This window comes from Pelodiscus sinensis, chromosome 30 (assembly GCF_049634645.1).
Source record: "Pelodiscus sinensis isolate JC-2024 chromosome 30, ASM4963464v1, whole genome shotgun sequence".
NCBI classification, from domain to species: domain Eukaryota; kingdom Metazoa; phylum Chordata; order Testudines; family Trionychidae; genus Pelodiscus; species Pelodiscus sinensis.
In genome coordinates, this window is record NC_134740.1 from 2,383,211 (window position 1) to 2,404,128 (window position 20,918).

At 53.1% G+C, this 20,918-nt stretch overlaps 2 protein-coding genes across 2 annotated transcripts; both read right to left on the reverse strand.

The window, feature by feature from the left end:
• Positions 1-991: 991 nt before the first annotated feature.
• Positions 992-11,525, reverse strand: LOC142821100 (mast cell protease 1A-like). Its single transcript, XM_075911895.1, has 5 exons — positions 11,510-11,525; positions 3,848-3,995; positions 3,207-3,345; positions 1,891-2,148; positions 992-1,736 (listed from the first exon to the last, which is right to left on the reverse strand). The coding sequence occupies exons 1-5, from the start codon at positions 11,523-11,525 to the stop codon at positions 1,593-1,595; spliced, it is 705 nt and encodes a 234-aa protein (XP_075768010.1). The 3' UTR covers positions 992-1,592.
• Positions 11,526-11,929: 404 nt separating this feature from the next.
• Positions 11,930-17,608, reverse strand: LOC142821050 (mast cell protease 3-like). Its single transcript, XM_075911828.1, has 5 exons — positions 17,523-17,608; positions 16,168-16,330; positions 15,705-15,840; positions 13,292-13,564; positions 11,930-12,994 (listed from the first exon to the last, which is right to left on the reverse strand). The coding sequence occupies exons 1-5, from the start codon at positions 17,584-17,586 to the stop codon at positions 12,839-12,841; spliced, it is 792 nt and encodes a 263-aa protein (XP_075767943.1). The 5' UTR covers positions 17,587-17,608; the 3' UTR covers positions 11,930-12,838.
• Positions 17,609-20,918: the final 3,310 nt, after the last annotated feature.

Here is a 20,918-nt window from a genome sequence, read left to right on the forward strand (position 1 = left end):
TATCTATCTATCTATCTATCTATCTATCTATCTATCTATCCCTATACACCCCATCTATCTATCTATCTATCTATCTATCTATCTATCTATCTATCTATCTATCTATCTATCCCTATACACCCCCTCTATCTATCTATCTATCTATCTATCTATCTATCTATCTATCTATCTATCCCCACACACCCCCTCTATCTATCTATCTATCTATCTATCTATCTATCTATCTATCTATCTATCCCCATGCACCCCCACTATCTATCTATCTATCCCCATACACCCCTTCTATAGATAGATAGATAGATAGATAGATAGATAGATAGATAGATAGATAGATAGATGGGATGTGTGGGGATAGATAGATAGATAGATAGATAGATAGATAGATAGATAGATAGATAGATAGATAGATAGATAGAGGGGGTGTGTGGGGATAGATAGATAGATAGATAGATAGATAGATAGATAGATAGATAGATAGATAGATAGATAGATAGATAGATAGATAGATAGATAGAGGGGGTGTGTGGGGATAGATCGATCGATCATTGGTCAGAGAGACATTTCTGTTGGGATAGGTAGGTAGATGTATAGGGATTGAAGGATGGATGGATGGATGCATGGACAAATGTGTGGATAGGTGGGTGGGAATTGGAAGAGTATATTTTTTTTGCAGCTAGAATTGCTTCAGACCCGTCCTATTTCTGTTCCAGACGTACCAGACTCCCCTGAGTAAGCTCTGTGTCCATCCCAGCCCATGGGGACCCTCCCGCCTCGAGGGGTTCAATTCCCACTCGCACCCCCAGATCCTCGCTGGGCATGAAATCACTGAACCCAGGTGTCCTGTGGCCCAGCCAAGAGCATGAACCACCCGTTCGGCCTCCCCACTAAGGTCCATTCCCTCCGTTCCCTGCTGGTAGCTGCTCTGGATGGCGAAGCTCTGGGTGGATGAGTCAGGACCTGAATCTTTTGCAACTTGACTTTATTACTGGCTGGCTGTGGAGCAGGCTGTGGGGCAGGGGAGCTGAGCAAAATGCAGTGGGGCAGAGGAGCTGGCCAGGGAAGGATCAGGGCTGATGTTTGACATGCAGATTAGCGCAGATGTCTTCGAGTTCCCCTTCTGTTGGCCTGGCTGCCTCCAGGACCGGGTGTATTTGGAAGGAGCAGTGAATGCTCCAGGGGCGAGCATGAGGGGAAGGCCCAGAGAGGGCAGGGCCGGGGGCGGTTCCAGCAGGGACGTGCAGGTGAACGTTATGGGGACGATCTCCCACAAGCCGTCACTCGCCTGGTTCACACCAGGGAGAGCTGCAACCCGCCGGGTCTGCCCCAGGGTTTGGCTCCTCACTGACCCCTGATCCAGCTGTTCCCTAGCCAAAGGGCATCCATCCAGGAACCTCCTAACTCTCCTGCCTTGGTGCTGATGGGTTGGGCGCAACCTGAGCAAGGGGGGGCATAGAAGTGCACATGGAAGCGGGGGGGAGCCTCAGGCTGGGAGGTGGGGGGCTGAGCCCCTCTGCGAAGCCGGCCCCGCATCTGGGACTCTCAAAGGACAGAAGCAGCTCAGCGCCGGTCTATGCAGTGACTGCCAGCAGGGCTCAGGGCTGTGGCCTATTCATCGTATTCTTGATCCAATTGACAAAAGTGGAGACTCTCGTGTACACACCAGGAGGGTGGTCATACCCCCAGGAGACGATGCCGTGGGCTTTATCCCCGCACACAAGGGGGCCGCCGGAGTCACCCTGCAGAACAAAGCAGGTCATGGATAGAGCAGAGCTCAGGGCCTCTCCTAGCCACCCACAACTCATATTTCTCTGCAGGCCCCACCACAATTACTGACCCACTCATTCGCCCCAGGGATTTCCCAAGGGAGCTCCAGGCCAGGAGCAGGTTTACCTTGGCAGCATCTTTGCCCTTCCTTTCCTTCCCGGCACACAGCATGGTCAAGGGGTTGTAGTGCTGATATGGGCAATCGCCATCCTTCAGCACCTTCACGTGCGCCTCCTGGAGTGTGTTGGATGCAGATGAATTGTTGTTGGCAATAGTGAGGCCCCAGCCGGCAACGCTGCATTTCGTACCAACCTTTACAGACTTCCCATACTCGGGCAGGGCGAGTGTCTTCACGAACTTATTCAACAGTGCGGGTGTGGACAGCTGTGAGGCAGGAGAGACAAAGAGCAACATCAGGGTTGCACTCACAGACAGTCATCCCCAGTAAAATCTCTAAAAGTCACTGGAAAACAGGACAGAGTGTTGGGCTGCAGACAGTACCTGCAGCAGCATGAGGTCGCTGGGGACGGGGGATGGGATGGGGTGGTACCTGCAGCAGTGTGAGGTCACTGGGGGCGGGGGATGGGATGGGGGCGGTACCTGCAGCAGTGTGAGGTCACTGGGGGTGGGGGATGGGAGGGGGTGGTACCTGCAGCAGTGTGAGGTCACTGGGGGTGGACGATGGGATGGGGGTGGTACCTGCAGCAGTGTGAGGTCACTGGGGGTGGGGGATGGGATGGGGTGGTACCTGCAGCAGTGTGAGGTCACTGGGGGCGGGGGATGGGATGGGGGCGGTACCTGCAGCAGTGTGAGGTCACTGGGGGTGGGGGATGGGAGGGGGTGGTACCTGCAGCAGTGTGAGGTCACTGGGGGTGGACGATGGGATGGGGGTGGTACCTGCAGCAGTGTGAGGTCACTGGGGGTGGGGAATGGGATGGGGCGGTACCTGCAGCAGTGTGAGGTCACTGGGGGTGGGGGGATGGGATGGGGGCGGTACCTGCAGCAGTGTGAGGTCACTGGGGGTAGGGGATGGGATGGGGGCGGTACCTGCAGCAGTGTGAGGTCACTGGGGGCGGGGGATGGGATGGGGGCGGTACCTGCAGCAGTGTGAGGTCACAGGGGGTGGGGAATGGGATGGGGTGGTACCTGCAGCAGTGTGAGGTCACTGGGGGCGGGGGATGGGATGGGGGCGGTACCTGCAGCAGTGTGAGGTCACTGGGGGTGGGGGATAGGATGGGGTGGTCCCTGCAGCAGTGTGAGGTCACTGGGGGCGGGGGATGGGATGGGGGCGGTACCTGCAGCAGTGTGAGGTCACTGGGGGTGGGGGATGGGATGGGGCGGTACCTGCAGCAGTGTGAGGTCACTGGGGGTGGGGGATGGGATGGGGTGGTACCTGCAGCAGTGTGAGGTCACTGGGGTCGGGAATGGGATGGGGGTGATACCTTTAGTAGCATGATGTCGTTATTATGACGCCTGTCATTGTACTGTGGGTAGGGGATCTGCTGCTGCTTCTGCACTGTGATCTTTTGGGTCCCTTCTGGTTGCTTGAGGTTATGGGCTCCCAGGATGACCGTGATGCTGCTGTAAAAGCCGAAAGAGACACGGGAGGTGTTGATGGTTCCTCTTCATCTTGCTAGTAAATTCTGATCTTGTTGGAACAAGTCGGCCTGGGACTCTCTGGCGGGTCTCAGATTCCTGTTCATCTAACTCCCCCTCTCAGCTGTTTGTGGACAGGGGTCCATGCCCAGCCTCAACCCTTCTTTCCTTCTCAGCACCCTGTGGAGCTGCCCTGGGGCTGCGACCCCTCCCTACCCTGCACTGGGCAAGGGACCAGACTCCACCTGGGCTCCTTGGCAACAGCTCCATTGATTAACCCAGCGCTGGGGCTGGGGCTGGGCCTTGGGTTGCAGAGGCCCCTAGCGACTCGCCGACGCCCCCTGAACAGGTCAGGCCCCTGGGCTCTGCTCCTCCAATCTGGCCACCTCCTGCCCCTCTTCTGCCCCCCACACTGGCACCAGAGCTCCCAGCTCCCCCTCTCCCTTTACTTCAACCCGTCCCCACATCCCAGCCCAGAGGCACTTACTCTCCCAGGCAGTGAGCGGCCGTCAGCACAAAGTTCTTCTCCACCAGGAACCCGCCGCAGTCATAGTATTTGTTATCTCTTTTTACAAGCAGATAGGCCATGTAGGGCCTGGAGTGGGGCTTGGCTTCATGCCCCCCGATGATCTCACCTGGGGGGAGACCAGTGCATATAAAAGTTGCCATCATCATTATTTCCAACAGAGTGGGACTGAGCTCCCCATCCCAAAGGGGAGTCCCTGCAACCTTAACCCCTCCTCTTTGATGTTCTCTCAGGGAGATCCCCGTATCTAGAACCCTGCCCCCTTCTGGAGACCCCATGGGGCTGGAGGGTAAATCAATAGCTGGCTGGAGAATCGGTGCCAAACACACCAAAGCAGGACACGATTTGCATGGGCTTGCATTAGGAGCTTAGGGAAGGCTGCTGATTCAACCCACATTCCCCATCAACCAGGGCTCCTTGCAAAATCAATTTTCCTAGAAAATGAAACATCTCCCGGAACTCATCCCCTGACCCATGGTGGCTGTTGTGTCTCAAGATGACACCCAGAGGGACAGCATCTCTGGCAACATTAGCAGCCCACCGGGCCGGCAAATTGGAACAGAACATTGATCCCATAAAGCAGCAAGGAGCAGGGAAATTATTTTCATCCATGCTCCAAACTGCTCCTCTTTCTGCAGGAGATCATACGGAGGATGCTTTGACCCCCTCTTGGAATGCTCCAAACTGGTGCTGCTCCATCAGCTTTTACTTAGCAGGACCAATTGGAACATGATTTTTTTCTTGTCACTACGAGGCTACAGGCAATGTTCATCCTAAGGAGCATTAATTGGAAGTCCAATAAACCTGAAAGACATTGGCTAAGCAGGGTGCTAATGGGACTGAAAAGATGAGTAGCAAAAAGATGGAAATCCAAAGAGTAACCGATTAACAAGGATCGGAGTCGAGATGTCCCAAGTTTGGGCAGGATAGAAAGACTTGTAGACCGCTCTCAAGAAAAGTTGTTCAGGATACGACAGACTAACAAGAATTTTCTTACTTACCTTATCACGTGCCTCAATACCCTAACCCTCTCCTTCCCTACTCACTTCCTCCGCTGCCCTGTATCTCACCCTCGCACCTGAATTGTCATTCCAGATATAATTTTACTAAATGGTTTTCCTGAAACTACCTGCAGTTTTATGAAGTCAATATTGTTTGTGTATTGTGGAATAAAATTAGGGCACACAGGACTGCTGTCAAAATAAACCATACAATGGGTATGTCTACACTGCAGCATTTTTCCAGGAAAACAGCCATTATTTCCAGAAAAACTACACTTAATGTGCACACTGCTATTGCGTTCTTTTGACAGAAAGTCGAAAGAAGGGAGACGTTTGTCTGGCAGCTCTAAACTTCGTTCTACAAGAAGGATGCCTTTTTCCGAAAAAGCTTTTTCAGAAAACGGAGGGTGTGGATGCAGAAGAGGATTTCTTTCAAAAGAAGAGGCCTGCAGAACATAAAACAGGTGCTTGGTGGACACTCTGCCCAGACTAAACAGAACTTAAATGCAAGATAGCGTCCAGTCATTGTGGACGCTATCTTTCAAAAAAGCAGATCACTTTTTCCTCGCACTTTTGCCATGTGGACGCTCTTTTGAAATAAGCTTTTCTGAAAGATCATTTCCAGAAAATCTTCTTCTGAAAGAAGCTTGCAGGGCAGACATAACCAACTTCAGAGACATCAGTTGTGCAGCCAAAGTCGAAATAGATTATATCTATGTTCGGCGCTATCTACACAGCAGGAAGTGGAAGGAAGAGCACTCTTCTTCTGACACTCCTCGTGAAATGAGGTGTCGGAGTAAGAAGTCCTGCAGTTCAACATTATTTTGAAACAGAGGCTTGTAGCTTGACCTACACTCTGTTATTTCAGAACAACATGAGTCGCAGTGTGAACATACCCTAAGAGATTCATAATCTAACCACGTACATTGTTTCAAGCATTGCTAAGGAGACATAGCAAACATATCTTAAGAGACGTTAAAGCATTATGAGATTTCACCCACATTTTGGGATTTTTATTTTGTTTTCTCCCTTTAATCATGCCTCTTTTTAACAACCCATCAAAAGTTACTAAGGAAAAAAGTCACTTATGGGGTGTTCTACCAAAAGTTGAAATTTCCCACGGGAAAAATGTTCAGGCCAACTCTGCACATGTCTCCACCTAGGTGGCTGAAATCAAAACTAGAAAATCTACATAAAAACTTCAGGGTGAAGAGGACGGAAGGTAGGACAATCCATCAGCAAAACTGAAAGGCAGCATAAGCAGATGAACAAATAGTGGTAAACAAGGTGTGGTGCTGATGGAGTGAGGTTGTCTGCAGGCAGAATTGAACCTGGGACCTCTGGAGATTAGCATATGGACCTCTACTATATGAGCTAAAAGCCAGCTGCCGCTCAGCTAATGCCGTACAGCAGACTCACTAGTCTGTCCGTAATTGGTCTCAGTACCACCAGGTGGGGCAGTGAACCACACCCAGATGAACCAAGCTAGGCGGAGAAGCAGATACATGGGAGGGCAGGGAACAGGGAAGTTAAATATCGTTTCATCAACTAATTGATGAGTCGATGCATTTTCTATTTACCAGTCAATTAGTTGATAAACTGGAGATGAGTTAGCAGGGTACATTTGTAGCCAAGAAGGCTAATGGCACATTGGTGGGCATTAGGAGGAGCATGGCCAGCAGATCTAGAGAAGTGATTATTCCCTTTTATTGGGCTCTGGTGAGGCCACATCTGGAGTATTGTGTCCAGTTCTGGGCCCCCCACTACAGAAAGGATGCGGGTGCTTTGGAGAGGGTCCAGCAGAGGATGGCGAAAATGATTTGGGAGCTGGAGCACATGACCCACGAGGAGAGGCTGAGGGATTTAGGCTTCTTTAGTCTGCACAAGAGAAGAGTGAGGGGGGATTTGAGAGCAGCCTCCAACTCCCAGAAGGGGGGTTCCAAAGAGGCTGGAGAGAGGCTGTTCCCAGTGGGGGCAGGTGGCAGAACAAGGAACAATGGGCTCAAATTGCAGTGGGGGAGGTCTGGGTTGGAGATTAGGGTAAATGATTTCCCTAGGTGGGTGGGGAAGCGCTGGGATGGGTTCCCTAGGGTGGGGGTGGAATCTCCATCCCTAGAGGTGTTTCAGAGGCTGGACAAAGCCCTGGCTGGGATGATTGAGTCAGAGTTGACCCTGCTTTGGGCAGGGGGTTGGACTCGATGACTCCTGAGGTCTCTGCCAGCCCTGGGGTCCTGTGGTTTTGGAGCTCAGGGGGATACATCCAAGGGCCCCAGATAAGAAGAGTGACTCTGAACTTGCTCCCAACTCCTAATTAGAATCCCATGTGTGTGTCCCTCTGTTAGTCCCTCAGGACCAGCTCCATCACCCAGGCTCCATCACTGCCCCACCACCGCCACCTCTGAACCCTTCCCTAGCTGTGTCCTAGGAACCAGCCATCACCCCGGCAGAATCATCTGGCTCTGGGGAGGAGCCAGGATTTGCAGCCCCACACTCACCAGCCCCAACGCCGGGGGGCAGGAGAAAGGCCACGGGCAGCAGGATCAGGAGCAGCATCGTCACCGTCTGGGGAAAGCAACAGAGCTTGTGCCTCAGCCCTGGGGGATTTATAGAGCCGGCTGCAAACCGGAGATCACGAGCTCTCTGCCCACATGGGGAGTTGGCCCAGCGCAGGTGCCCACAGAAACCTCAGCATCAAATTCCCGCCAAGTGTGTGTTTGTGGCAGGGGGGAGCAAAGGAGGGAGCTGCTGGTTAGAGAACAGCCTCTCCCAAGGGGAAGGAGCCTAGAGCAGGCTTCTTTCAAACAGAGCAACCTCCTCCCCACACAGCCCCCATTCCCTGTTGCTTTCCAGGATCCCGCACCCCTGCCCTCTGGCTCATCTGCAGCTCACCCATCTCCTCCGCTTCAACAGCTCATCTGGTGGAGAACGCGGGCGATGCTGAGTCACCCGCTGGCTTGGCTGGGCTCCCTACATCCTCCCCAGTGCACGTCTCAGAGCCACGAGCAGGGGATGGAGACTCTCCTGTGGGTTCCTGGAGCCCGGGCACAGAGCCCAGAGCAGAAATTCTCCCAGAGAGTAGGGAGCACATCACCCACAATGCAGCACTCCTGGGGGAGCACAGTTGCCATTGGAATATACGATCAGGAAGGCCCTAAATGGAGAATGCCTGAGCCATGTTCCTCTGGGCCTGCCCTAAGTTCTGCAAAACGAAATACAAAGCAAACGTCCCCACACAAGGGGCTGAGTGCCTGGAAACCAGACCCTGGCTGTCCAGATTTTTAAATCTCTCAAACATTTTCAATGCTGGGCCCCAGAAAGATGCTTAAAATCACTCAGGTCCCTGGCCCGATTACTCTACCAAGTCCTGAGCCCCCTGACATGGCTCCGTGTGTTTCAAAGGGCTCCAGTGTCTGGAGTCAAAGGATCACCTGCAAATCTCGGCTTTTCTTCTCATGCATCGCATCCTTGGAGCCCTCCAGGCTGTGGGGCAGACGCTGAGGACCTGACACCTAATTGCGTAAAGTCCCATAGCCTTCTCTATGGAACGAGGTGTACCGGTAGTTCGGAATAGGAAGCCTACTCCGAACTACCTAGTTCGAGCCCCGTGTAGCCGCGCTGCACGGGGTTCGAACCAGTGGGGTTTTAAAAATGGCGGCTCCCCGCTTATGCAAATGAAGCCCGGGAAATTCAAATCCCGGGCTTCATTTGCAAGTGCGGTATGCATACATTACCCCGCTAGTTCGAACTAGGAGGGTAGTGTAGACATACCCTGAGACAGCAACCACAGAGCATGAGAACCTCCAGTCTCTTGCATGGGGTATACTCCAACCTCGTCACAAGTGGCATCTTCATAGCTCATATAAGGCAGTTTCTTTCCGGCTCAGCAGTGGGCTGACACTTTCCTGGATCTTTCTCTTACTCCTAACGCATTTCAAGACCCTCTTCTTGTTGCCTTTTTTGTCCTTTAGCAGGTGAGACGAATTTTGTGCCCTAGTCTACCCTGATTTTGGTCCTGTGAGCTAGCTCTAGGCTTTTGTATTCCCCTGTGTGCCCCTGCCAATATGTTTCCTGCACCTCTGCCAGTACAGGTGATCCTAACTCCCATCGGCCAGGAACGCCATCTAACAGCCAATGGGAGCTGGGATTCCCCCATACCTGAGGAGGTGCAGGTAAGGAAGGCTGTGTGGGCCTGCAGTGACTAATCCTGCCAGACTGTGGTATTTGCTCAGCCCTTGGCTAGTGTATCTGAAACTTGTTTATGTCCATGAACTTCTCCAAAATATTCCTAAAAAAGAGACTTTGTAGTATTCCTGCCCATGCAAAACTGGGCTTCTTGGTTCCCTCAGGGCCTGTGTCTCTTCCACTAACCAGGGTGGGTGTTACCTTCCAGGAGACATCTGCTTTTTGTAAATAATAAAGTCTCCCCTTTCATTTTTTTTCTCATGGCCATTTTTTGTAGCAGCTGCTTTCTTAACGCCATCCAGTATAAAGCCTGCCACTGTCAGCCCTTTCCAACTTTTATTGTCGGTGATGGAAGAAGAAATTTCACACTTTAAAAGGGTTATGATGTGATCTCACGGAAGGGTTGTGTTCCTAAAATTAGATATGTTGAGCTGGAAGAAGGCCCTTTGGTTAAAAAGAAATGATCATTTCTTTGCAAAAGTTTTTCTTTTCAGCAAATAAAATGTCGGTTATTAGAAGCTGTGTCTTCATCATCACGGTTAGCCAAAAACAATGAAGAAATGGGCTTATCTTCAAAACGGTTCGATTGTATCTTCTTCCTTCACACAGTTGTCTTCTGGGTCTGTCATTGCCTTGTTAGGTAATTTCTCTCTTTTCTAGCAAAATATCTCATTGAATGTGAATTTTATGGAAAATCTACACTAAATGCCATGTACGAGCTAATATTGCAATTTCTTCACACTGTCTGTTAACAGGGGTTGATCTTGCAAAATTGTGATTGTTCTATATTAAAATATTTGTGTAAGAACATAAGAATGGCCAGACTGGGTCAGACCAAAAGTCCATCCGGTCCAGTGGCCTGTCTGCCCACAGTGGCCAACGCCTAGAGGGCAGGATCACAACAGGGAATCCTCACGTGAGCCCTCCCCTGTCACCCACCTCCAGAGAAAGAGAGGCTAGGGACCCCATTCCTACCCATCCTGGCTAATAGCCATTGATGGACTTAACCTCCAGGAATCTATCTAGCTCTTTTATGAACCCTATTAAAGTCCTGCTCTTCACAATATCCTCTGGCAAGGAGTTCCACAGGTTGACTGTGCGCTTTGTGAAGAAAAACTTCCTTGGGTTTGTTTGAAACCTGCTGCTTCTTCATTTCATGTGGTGACCCCCTAGTTCTTATCTTATGGGAACAAGTAAATAACTTTTCCTTATTCACTTTTTCCACACCTGTCATGATTGTATAGACCTCTATGTTATCCCCCCCTTCATCTCCTCTTTTCTATGCTGAAAAGTCCACGTCTTTTAAATCTCTCTTCATAGGGGACCTGTTCCAAACCCCTCATCATTTTTGTTTCTTTTTCAAAATCTTTCCCAATGCCAATATGTCTCTTTTGAGATGAATCGACCACATCTTTATTCAGTATTCAAGATGTGGATGAGCAATGGATTTATACAGAAGCAATAAGATATTTTCTGTTTTATTCTCCACCCCTTTTTTAATGATTCCTAACATTCGGTTTGCTTTTTCTACTGCTGTTGCGCATGGAGTGTAGTCTGTTAAACTTGACACTGCCACGTGCAGCTAGTTATTTTTAACTAGCTGGAGTTACCTGGCGTTGCTCGAGAAACCGGAGGAACAAAATTTGGAAAAATGGTCGTCCATTATCGTTTTTTGAACGGTAGAAAAGTTGCACTGATTTCTGTAGGGTGTCAGTCAGTGTACATTGTTGCAATATAAGTTGACAGTTGATATAACTGAGGTGAGGATATTCCTCCCGGGAAGCCGCTTCTCTCAGCACTGCCAAGCTCCATGCTACCCCAGGGAGAAGCATCGGTCTCTTATCTCTTCCCTCCCACAGTACCTCAAAACCTTTTCCTGGAGGAAAGGCTATCCCATGCAAAGTTTGGCTGCGGTAGCTCTTATAGTGTCCACATTAAATAAAAGCCGTACTAAATAACATTAAATGGGTAATATTGTGAATTCTTCGCAATTAACGTATCTGCAAACAGGTGTGGATCTTCTTTCATTTTGATTAGAACATCATGATTAAATGTTGTTCAGTAACATTTAGAAGCCCTCTGAACGGGATCCGGTCTGTGGGTTGGTACTTGCTCACCTCTTGGCTAGTGCATCCTATGCATGTTTAGGTCACCCAACTTCTACAGCAGTGTTTCTTAAACTTTTTAAGACCTAGGAACTCCAAACAATATTTTTATGAGGATTTTTTGTTGAGAAAAGAAAAGGGGAGGGGAGGAGTTGAGTAAAAAAAAAAAGTCACCTGCCCCTTTAAGGGTGGCCATTTTGAACTCTGTTGTTCTCTGCAGCACACCAGTTTAAGAAACACTGCTCTACAACATAGTCCTTAAAAATGAGCCCTTGCTGTGTTACAGCTCCTTCAGTGCTTGGAGTTGTGGTGTGTGGAGGGCCTGGGTTCCTTACCCAGCTGGGTGTTCATCTTCAACGTGTCTTCTTGCTGCAAACCATAAAGTTTTACAGCACTTAAAAAAAAGTTGCTAATTTTTGTTCAGCTGCTTTCTTAGCTCTGGTCTACACTGGGGCTTTCTTTCAAAACAACCCCCCTCCTCCCAAGGTCACATTTAACCCAGCCCGTTATTTTGATATTTCGTCCAACTGATCACATGGAAATGAAAGAAAAGCCATGCCTGTGTGCAGACACGTCAATCACAAAGCAATCGCGGTATTCCCCATTCCGTGTTATTGAATGCGCCCTAGGGTGGCTTTACAGAGGGCCGGAGCAGGGCAAGCAAGGAGCCAGCTGAGGCTCTCGGGGGCTGCAGATTATCTTTTGCCAGCCCTGGTGCAGGAGCAAGTTGGGGGGTGGTTGGCAGAGTGGGGGCAGTGAGGGAGCTTGGGGTGCAGGGTCTGGACTTGGGGGGGCTGCTTACTTGGCCCTGCACCCTTGTGGGTCCCAAGATGGTCTCTTGCTGCTCCTACTGGCTGCAACGCCAGCCAATGGGAACAGCTGGGGAAGCCCATCATTGCATGGGGGGCCGGGGAGATTAGCTTGAACTGCAGGCCACTGGTAGTCCAGGGACAACACCATGAGAACCACTGGTCTGGAGATGGAGCTTACTGGGCACAGCGGAGATCAACGAGGATAGCAGGAAATAGATGGTGTGATGAGGATGCGAAAAGGCGTCTCCCCCAGCCGAGCCCTGGCACAGGCAGCAGCTGCTCTGGATTTCGTGGCTCTGGTGAATCGCTCATTTCCAGAGTCACTTTTTTTGGTAACTTCATTTTTATTCAGGTCTGGCTACAAAGCAGGAAGCAAAATGCAGCAGGCTGGGGGCAGGGTGGAGTGAGGGCAGGGGAGCGGTTTGGACCCAGGAATTGCTCTGGGAAATAACCATGGGAAAGGCCCAGTGAGCACAGGGCTGGCGGCAGGTTTAACGTGGCCCAGCAGGGCAGGGAGTGGTGAGGATCTCCCAGAAACATCACTGGCCCTGCTGAGATGCGGGAGAGCTCTGACCCGGCAGGTCTACCCCAGGGCCGGGCTGGTGGGCAGAACCCCAGGGGCATGAACCGGCTGTGTTCCTGTGAAAAGGCAACCGAAGAATTGGGATTTCCCAACAGGCTCCTAAACCCCATTGGCTCCTGCCTAGATGCTCATAGGCTGGGACCTGCCTGAGTGGACCAATGACAGGGGGAGATCAGCTTAGGGGAGTGGGCTCAGCCCCCCTGAAAGCTGCCCGATATCCGGGCGCCTCCAAAGCAAACAAGCGGCGCAGGTCCAGCTAGGACAGTGATTCACAGCTGGGGTCTCTCCCGCAGCCTCTTCATTGTCTTTTTGATCCAGGGGACAAACGTGGAGACTCTCGTGTAGACGCCGGGAGCTTTGTCAGGCCCCCAGGAGACGATGCCCTGGGCTTTCCCTCCGCACACCAGGGGGCCCCCGGAGTCGCCCTGCAGAACAAAACACACCACAAACGGAAAACAGCTCAGTGGTTATTTTCTGCTGATGCCCAGCCCAGGGAAACTCCTTGTTGCACCCATGATGCTGCTGCACCCAACCCCCTTCACACTGCCCAACTGATCTGCACACGCCCTAAGACAAAACTCAAGATGTTGCTCGTGATGTGAACACGGCCCACGGCCACAGGGCCTGGTCACTTCCTGCCATGACATGGCCTGACTGCAAATCCAACAGCCGCATGAACAATATGGACTTCCCAATGGGACTCAAGCGAGGAGGAGAGGTACCTGGGAAGAGTCATTCATAGACGATGGGTCCCCCACGCACATCATGGTGGAGGAATTGTAGTGAGCATACAGCCAATTACGCTTCTTTGGACACTTGCCATCCGACATCACCACCACATCCACTTCCCGGAGTGCATTTGGAAAAAATGGGGCATCGGGATTAACAGAGCCCCACCCTGCGACAGTGCACTTGAACCCAGGCTTCACTTTCTCCTTGGCATCGGGCAGCTCAATGATACCAACATCATCGTTCTCATCCACTTTCCTCATCAGCTGAAAGACAATGAGAAGATAAAGCTGAACAAAACAGCCACAGACATCAAACACTCCTGCAAATGTACAATGCAAGAAACATGTTGGGATGGGATGGGGGTGGTACCTGCAGCAGTGTGAGGTCACTGGGGGTGGGGGATGGGATGGGGTGGTACCTGCAGCAGTGTGAGGTCACTGGGGGTGGGGGATGGGATGGGGTGGTACCTGCAGCAGTGTGAGGTCACTGGGGGTGGGGGATGGGATGGGGGCGGTACCTGCAGCAGTGTGAGGTCACTGGGGTTGGGGGATGGGATGGGGGCGGTACCTGCAGCAGTGTGAGGTCACTGGAGGTGGGGGATGGGATGGGGCGGTACCTGCAGCAGTGTGAGGTCACTGGGGGTGGGGGATGGGATGGGGGAGGTACCTGCAGCAGTGTGAGGTCACTGGGGGTGGGGGATGGGATGGGGCGGTACCTGCAGCAGTGTGAGGTCAGTGGGGGTGGGGGATGGGATGGGGTGGTACCTGCTGCAGTGTGAGGTCACTGGGGGTGGGGGATGGGATGGGGGCGGTACCTGCAGCAGTGTGAGGTCACTGGGGGTGGGGGATGGGATGGGGGCGGTACCTGCAGCAGTGTGAGGTCACTGGGGGCGGGGGATGGGATGGGGCGGTACCTGCAGCAGTGTGAGGTCACTGGGGGTGGGGGATGGGATGGGGTGGTACCTGCAGCAGTGTGAGGTCACTGGGGGTGGGGGATGGGATGGGGGCGGTACCTGCAGCAGTGTGAGGTCAGTGGGGGTGGGGGATGGGATGGGGTGGTACCTGCAGCAGTGTGAGGTCACTGGGGGTGGGGGATGGGATGGGGGCGGTACCTGCAGCAGTGTGAGGTCACTGGGGGTGGGGGATGGGATGGGGGCGGTACCTGCAGCAGTGTGAGGTCACTGGGGGTGGGGGATGGGATGGGGTGGTACCTGCAGCAGTGTGAGGTCACTGGGGGTGGGGGATGGGATGGGGGCGGTACCTGCAGCAGTGTGAGGTCACTGGGGGTGGGGGATGGGATGGGGGCAGTACCTGCGGCAGTGTGAGGTCACTGGGGGTGGGGGATGGGATGGGGGCGATACCTGCAGCAGTGTGAGGTCACTGGGGGTGGGGGATGGGATGGGGTGGTACCTGCAGCAGTGTGAGGTCACTGGGGGTGGGGGATGGGATGGGGGTGGTACCTGCAGCAGTGTGAGGTCACTGGGGGTGGGGGATGGGATGGGGCGATACCTGCAGCAGTGTGAGGTCACTGGGGGCGGGGGGATGGGATGGGGGCGGTACCTGCAGCAGTGTGAGGTCACTGGGGGTGGGGGATGGGATGGGGTCGTACCTGCAGCAGTGTGAGGTCACTGGGGGTGGGGGATGGGATGGGGCGATACCTGCAGCAGTGTGAGGTCACTGGGGGTGGGGGATGGGATGGGGCGGTACCTGCAGCAGTGTGAGGTCACTGGGGGTGGGGGATGGGATGGGGGTGGTACCTGCAGCAGTGTGAGGTCACTGAGGGTGGGGGGATGGGATGGGGGCGGTACCTGCAGCAGTGTGAGGTCACTGGGGGTGGGGGATGGGATGGGGGCAGTACCTGCAGCAGTGTGAGGTCACTGGGGGTGGGGGATGGGATGGGGCGGTACCTGCAGCAGTGTGAGGTCACTGGGGGTGGGGGATGGGATGGGGCGGTACCTGCAGCAGTGTGAGGTCACTGGGGGTGGGGATGGGATGGGGGCGGTACCTGCAGCAGTGTGAGGTCACTGGGGGTGGGGGATGGGATGGGGGTGGTACCTGCAGCAGTGTGAGGTCACTGGGGGCGGGGGGATGGGATGGGGGCGGTACCTGCAGCAGTGTGAGGTCACTGGGGGTGGGGGATGGGATGGGGGCGGTACCTGCAGCAGTGTGAGGTCACTGGGGGTGGGGGATGGGATGGGGCGGTACCTGCAGCAGTGTGAGGTCACTGGGGGTGGGGGATGGGATGGGGCGGTACCTGCAGCAGTGTGAGGTCACTGGGGGTGGGGATGGGATGGGGGCGGTACCTGCAGCAGTGTGAGGTCACTGGGGGTGGGGGATGGGATGGGGGTGGTACCTGCAGCAGTGTGAGGTCACTGGGGGCGGGGGGATGGGATGGGGGCGGTACCTGCAGCAGCATGATGTCATTGTTTATAGTCTCCTTGTCGTACTGCGGGTGGGGGATCTGCCGTTGTACGGGGATCACTTGCTGGCTCCGTTCCTGTTGGCTGATGTCATGGGCTCCCAGTTTGACAGTGATGCTTCTGTAGAAGCCGAGAGCAGCAAGTGGGGCGTTAGGCGCTGGGGATGGACACGTGTTCCTGGCTCTCAGGCTGGGTCTCAGATTTTTTCCGTCCCCTTTAGTCCTAGGCCTCAGTTCCTCCTCAGCGAATGTTACTCTCCCAGCTAGGTCCAGTGCCCTGCAGAGTTGCCGTGGGCTGTGACCCCTCCCAGCTCACGCTGGGCAGGGAGCCAGTCCCAGGTGGGCTCACTGGCTGCAGCTCCATTGATTTACCCAGCGCTGGACCTGCTGACTCCCTCATCCGCCACTTACCCTTTCTGCCCCCACATCCCAGCCCAGAGGCACTTACTCTCCGTCGCAGTGAGCAGCCGTCAGCACAAAGTCCTCTGCCACTAGGAACCCACCACAGCTACTTTTCATTATACCCATGTCTTCATCTTCATCTTGTATGTCCAGATAGGCCATGTAGGGTCTGGAGTGGGGCTCAGCTTCATGCCCCCCGACGATCTCACCTAGGGGGAGACCAGGTTCATAGAAACTGTTCCGCCCTCTCCCTAGGCCAACCGTGTCCACACTCTACATCACTAAGGGTATGTCTACACTACAGCACTATTTCCAATTAACTTAATTTGAAATAGGTAATTCGAAATAAGCTAATTCAAAATAACTCATCTAGACACAAAAACTATTTCGAGATAGCGCGTCCACACTGAGCGGACCCTGAACCGAAGTTAAGGCTGGCCGGAGCCAGTGCCGGCAGGGCATCAGGTTAGGATTTAGTGTGTGGGGCTGCTGCCTGAGGCTAACTGAGCTCCGTGCTTAAAGGGACCCGACCCCCACCCCGGACAGACAGGTCTCAGGGTTCCCCACTTGTTTGTCTACCTCGATGAGGGACAGCAAAGCCGTCCTGTCTTGGAGTGCCCTGAGCACCTGCACTGGGGACACCACAGCACTCGGCCACACGGAGCCGGTGCTGCCTTTGGGCACGCCGGTGCATCTCATGGGGTCGTTGCCATCAGCCCGGCTGCACTTGCTGCAGGCTGCCCTCCGGGAGTCTATTGGGGGCTGTCAGGATCCAGGAGGCCCTGAGGGAGAGCGTCCACCCCGAGGAGCCCTCAGAGCCTCTCCGGTACTCCCCATTGGGGGCTTACACCCCATTGCTCCCTCACGTCCTTCCACTTACCCCTCCCTAACTCCCCTTCCTGATGTACAAAATAAAGGACACGTCTGTTCAAAAATAAAAACTCTCTTTATTTAACAAAACTGGGGGGGGGATTAACCTCTGGGGAGACTGGGAAAAGGAGGGGGGAGAGGGGAAGACAGAGGGTGGGAGAGGGGAAGGGGAAACCTGGGAGGAGGGAGCTAGAAGGGGGAAGCCAGGGGAAGAAAGAGGAGGGGAAGTATAAAACTATGGTACGTCCACCACATCTTCAGTACTGTGTACAGATGTGGTCTCCTTACCCCAGAAAAGATGTTTTGGCCTTGGAAAGGGTTCAGAAAAGGGCAACTAAAATGATCAGGGGTTGGGAACAGATCCCATGTGAAGAGAGGCTAAAGAGACTGGGACTTTTCAGTTTAGAAAAGAGGAGACGGAGGGGGGATATGACAGAGGTCTATAAACGCATGAGTGGTGTGGAGAGGGTGCATCAAGAAAAGTTATTCGCTCCCCAGAGTCCCAGGTCCCCCAAACCCAGCTGTACTCACCAGCCCAAGTCCCAGAGGGCAGGAGAAAGACCATGGGGAGCAGAGAAAAGATGTGGACCTGCATGTCTGCTGTCAGTGCAGGGATCTTGAATCTGCACCAGACCTGCAGGGTTTATAGACTCAGCTTGGGGGAGGGATTCAAGAGGGAAGGAAACCTCAAGGTCACCCACACGCTCATCAAAGTGCAGTTTCCAACCACAGCCGACCACATGGGGTGGGGGGAGGACAGGCCACACGTCAGCCCAGTAGCTGGGTCCCGTACATCCTGCTGGATGATGCACCACTGGATGGAGAAGATTCCAGTAGGGATGTGTCCATCAGGATACAGGGCTGCTCCCAGCTGGGCACATCTGGGGCTTGGACTCACCTGGCCCCAGCCCTTCTCAGCTCCCTGTCAGTGTCTCTGTGGGGGGACTGGGAGGGGCAGTGTCTGATCTCGGCAGCGGGTGGGAATGGGGCCCTTTGATCTTTCTCAGAGTGCAGCCAGACCTGACCTGGCTGAGGCTGGGCGGGGCAGGCATCAGTCCCCATCCCAGCGACCGCAGGGGAAGGTTTCTGAGTGCCGACAGGGCATCAGGTTAGGACTTAGTGTGTGGAGCTGCTGCCTGAGGCTAACTGAGCTCCGTGTTTAAAGGGACCCGACCCCCACCCCGGACAGACAGTTCTCAGGGTTCTCCGCTGGCTTGTCTACCTGGATGAGGGACAGCAAAGCAGTCCTGTCTTGGAGTACCCTGAGTGCCCACACTCGGGACACCACAGCACTCGGCCACATGGAGCCAGAGCTCCCCCTGGACACGCCGGTGCATCTCGTGGGGTCGTTACCATCAGCCCGGCTGCACTTGCTGCAGGCTGCCATCCGGAGGGGCCATAGTGGGGCTGTCAGGATCCAGGAGACCCTGAGGGAGAGCGTCCACCCCGAGAAGCCCTCAGAGCCTCCCTGGTCCTCCCCACTGGGGGCTCGTGCCCCATTCCTCCCTCACGGCCTTTCACTTACCCCTCCCTAGCCCCCCTTCCTGATGTCAAATAAAAGACACGTGTGTTCAAAAATAGAAACTGGGTTTATTGAACAAAACTGGGGGGGATGAACCTCTGGGGAGACTGGGAAAAGGAGGTGGGAGAGGGGAAGCGAGAGGGTGGGAGAGGGGAGGGGGAAACCTGGGAGGAGGGAGCTGGAAGGAGGAAGTAAGGGGAAGAAGGGGGAGGGGAAGCTCAGGGCTGGGGGTCTCACAGGACCAACCTGACTTTCATGCTGACTGCTCCTGGGTTTGCATGTTGCCTTTGGTGGCCAGGCTGGCAGCTACCCTGCCCTAGACGGCCGCATTCCACTGTCTAGTGCGGAGATCATGGATGTTGAGGGCATCCCCCCCAAACCTGAAGAAGGTCCATGATCTCCACCCTGGACCAGGAAGGCTCCCACCTTCTCCAGCCCCTGGCAGGCTCCTGGGAGCTGGCAGACTGCTCCTGGGGAGCGGTGGAGTTCTGGCTGCCAGTGGCCTGCTGGCTCATGTTTTGGGGCCACTTATTTTTAAACTTTCCACGGACCCTCTGCAGTACTGTGACAGACCACCAGGGGCCCATGGACTACAGGCTGGGAACCCCTTCCTAGGAAAATTGTTTTCCCTAGGATCCCACATTTCAAGCATTTCTCTCATCCCTTCATCGTCATATCTCCACCCCCTGTATCAAAAGCCCGACGAAAATCAAGATGGTTCATGTCTCCTGCTTCCCCCTTCGGCTAGGCCAGGCGTCCTGTTACACAAGGACATTAGATTGATTTGACATGATTTCCTGTTCACAGATTTGTTTTGGCTCCTCCTTGTATCCTCTAGGGGTTTCCAAACTGGTTGCTTAACAATTGGCTCCGGTATCTTTCCAGATATCAAGGTTGGATACAATTCCCTGCTTTCTTTTTGTTCCTCTTCACAAGGTAAGTGGGATGTAGGGGCTGGACTCGATGGAGGTCTCTTCCAACCCCAGGGGTCTATGTTTGACCTTCTCTGGTCCTCTAGGACCTCACCTGCCCTCCAGAGCTTCTCGGACATAACTGCTCAAAGTCGGATTGCTGCAACGACTTTTTTAAATGCCCCAGCGTGAATTTCTCAGGTGCTGCTAACTTCAATAGAGCCAGCTCCTTTAAATATTCTTTCACCAGTTCTTCCCGTTGTTTTGCCTGCGTTCCTTCCTCCTTACAGCACAAGTTAGCAGATTTAAACCGAACGTGCTGCTCCCAATTGTCCGCAGTGCATGCTATTTCTTAAAAAACCGGACCACACAGATAAACTCCCCTCAAAACTCCAACCATCTGAAGAGGTCATGGTCCCATCTATGTGTGTTCAATAAATGTGACGTGTTGCCTTATCCCCCTGAAAAAGATCCCGAGTTCGTCTTTTAAGTACAACATTTTGGTGGAGAATTGCGAAAGGGGGAAGGTACCACGAGCATTTATTGAGTAATGGAAAGGTGTTCAGAAGAATGGAAAAGTGATCATAACCTCGAAAAGTATTAAAAAGTGATCGATCAGTAAGGTGTGCACAGCCCCGGTGGTAGAAGGCCGGGTAAAGAGAGGAGGAGAAGTAGCTTTCTCACTCCCCCCCGCCCCCGGTCGTAGAGTGCCGGCATTAGAAGGAAGGGAGGAGAATTAAAGTTCTCGCTCCAGAAAAAGAAAAGGGGTGTTGGTAAATAAGAGTAAAAAGTATAAATATTGCTATTTTAGTCCCAATCGGAGGTTGGGTATACTGAGAGGTATTGATATTGTTATTCTAGTCCCAATAGGAGGGTGGGTATACTAGAAAATGTTTAAACATAAGCAGTCTTTTAAGAAGGCTCCCAGGCTATGTCTAGACTGCAAGCCTCTTTCGAAAGAGGCTCTTTCAAAAGATACTTTCGAAAGAGCCTCTTTCGAAAGAGAGCGTCTAGACTGCACGTTGAACTTTCGAAAAAGCGGCTTGCTTTTTCGAAAGAAAGCATCCAGTGAGTCTGGATGCTCTCTTTCGAAGAAGCCCTATTTACATTGAAGAACGCCTTCTTTCGAAAGAGGAACTTTCGAAAGAAGGCGTTCTTCCTCGTGAAATGAGGTTTACCGCCATCGAAAGAAAAGCCGCGTTCTTTCGATTTAATTTCGAAAGAATGCGGCTGCAGTCTAGACGCAGGTGAGGTTTTTTCGAAAAAAGGCTACTTTTTTGTGTTTGTCTAATGTCTGTCTGTCTTACTAGCTAGTATACTGTGTTAAAAAATCAGAGGGGTTGCCGTGTTAGTCGGAATCTGCAAAAGCGGCGAGGAGTCAGGTGGCACCTTATAGACTAACTGAAGTGTAGGAGCATAAGCTTTCGTGGGCAAAGACCCACTTCGTCAGATGCATGGAGTGGAAATTTCCAGAGGCAGGTATAAATATGCAGG

Excerpts from the sequence above, each read along its gene's own strand:
- LOC142821100 (XM_075911895.1), bottom strand. Across the intron at positions 2,149-3,206 it reads ACGACATCATGCTACTAAAG|CTGTCCACACCCGCACTGTT; the intron begins GTATCACCCCCA and ends CCTGCCTCACAG. Across the intron at positions 1,737-1,890 it reads AGGGCAAAGATGCTGCCAAG|GGTGACTCCGGCGGCCCCCT; the intron begins GTAAACCTGCTC and ends TTTGTTCTGCAG.
- LOC142821050 (XM_075911828.1), bottom strand. The coding sequence starts at position 17,586 with ATGCAGGTCCACATCTTTTCTCTGCTCCCCATGGTCTTTCTCCTGCCC. Across the intron at positions 16,331-17,522 it reads GCCCTCTGGGACTTGGGCTG|GTGAGATCGTCGGGGGGCAT; the intron begins GTGAGTACAGCT and ends GTCTCCCCCTAG. Across the intron at positions 15,841-16,167 it reads GCTGCTCACTGCGACGGAGA|AAGCATCACTGTCAAACTGG; the intron begins GTAAGTGCCTCT and ends CGGCTTCTACAG.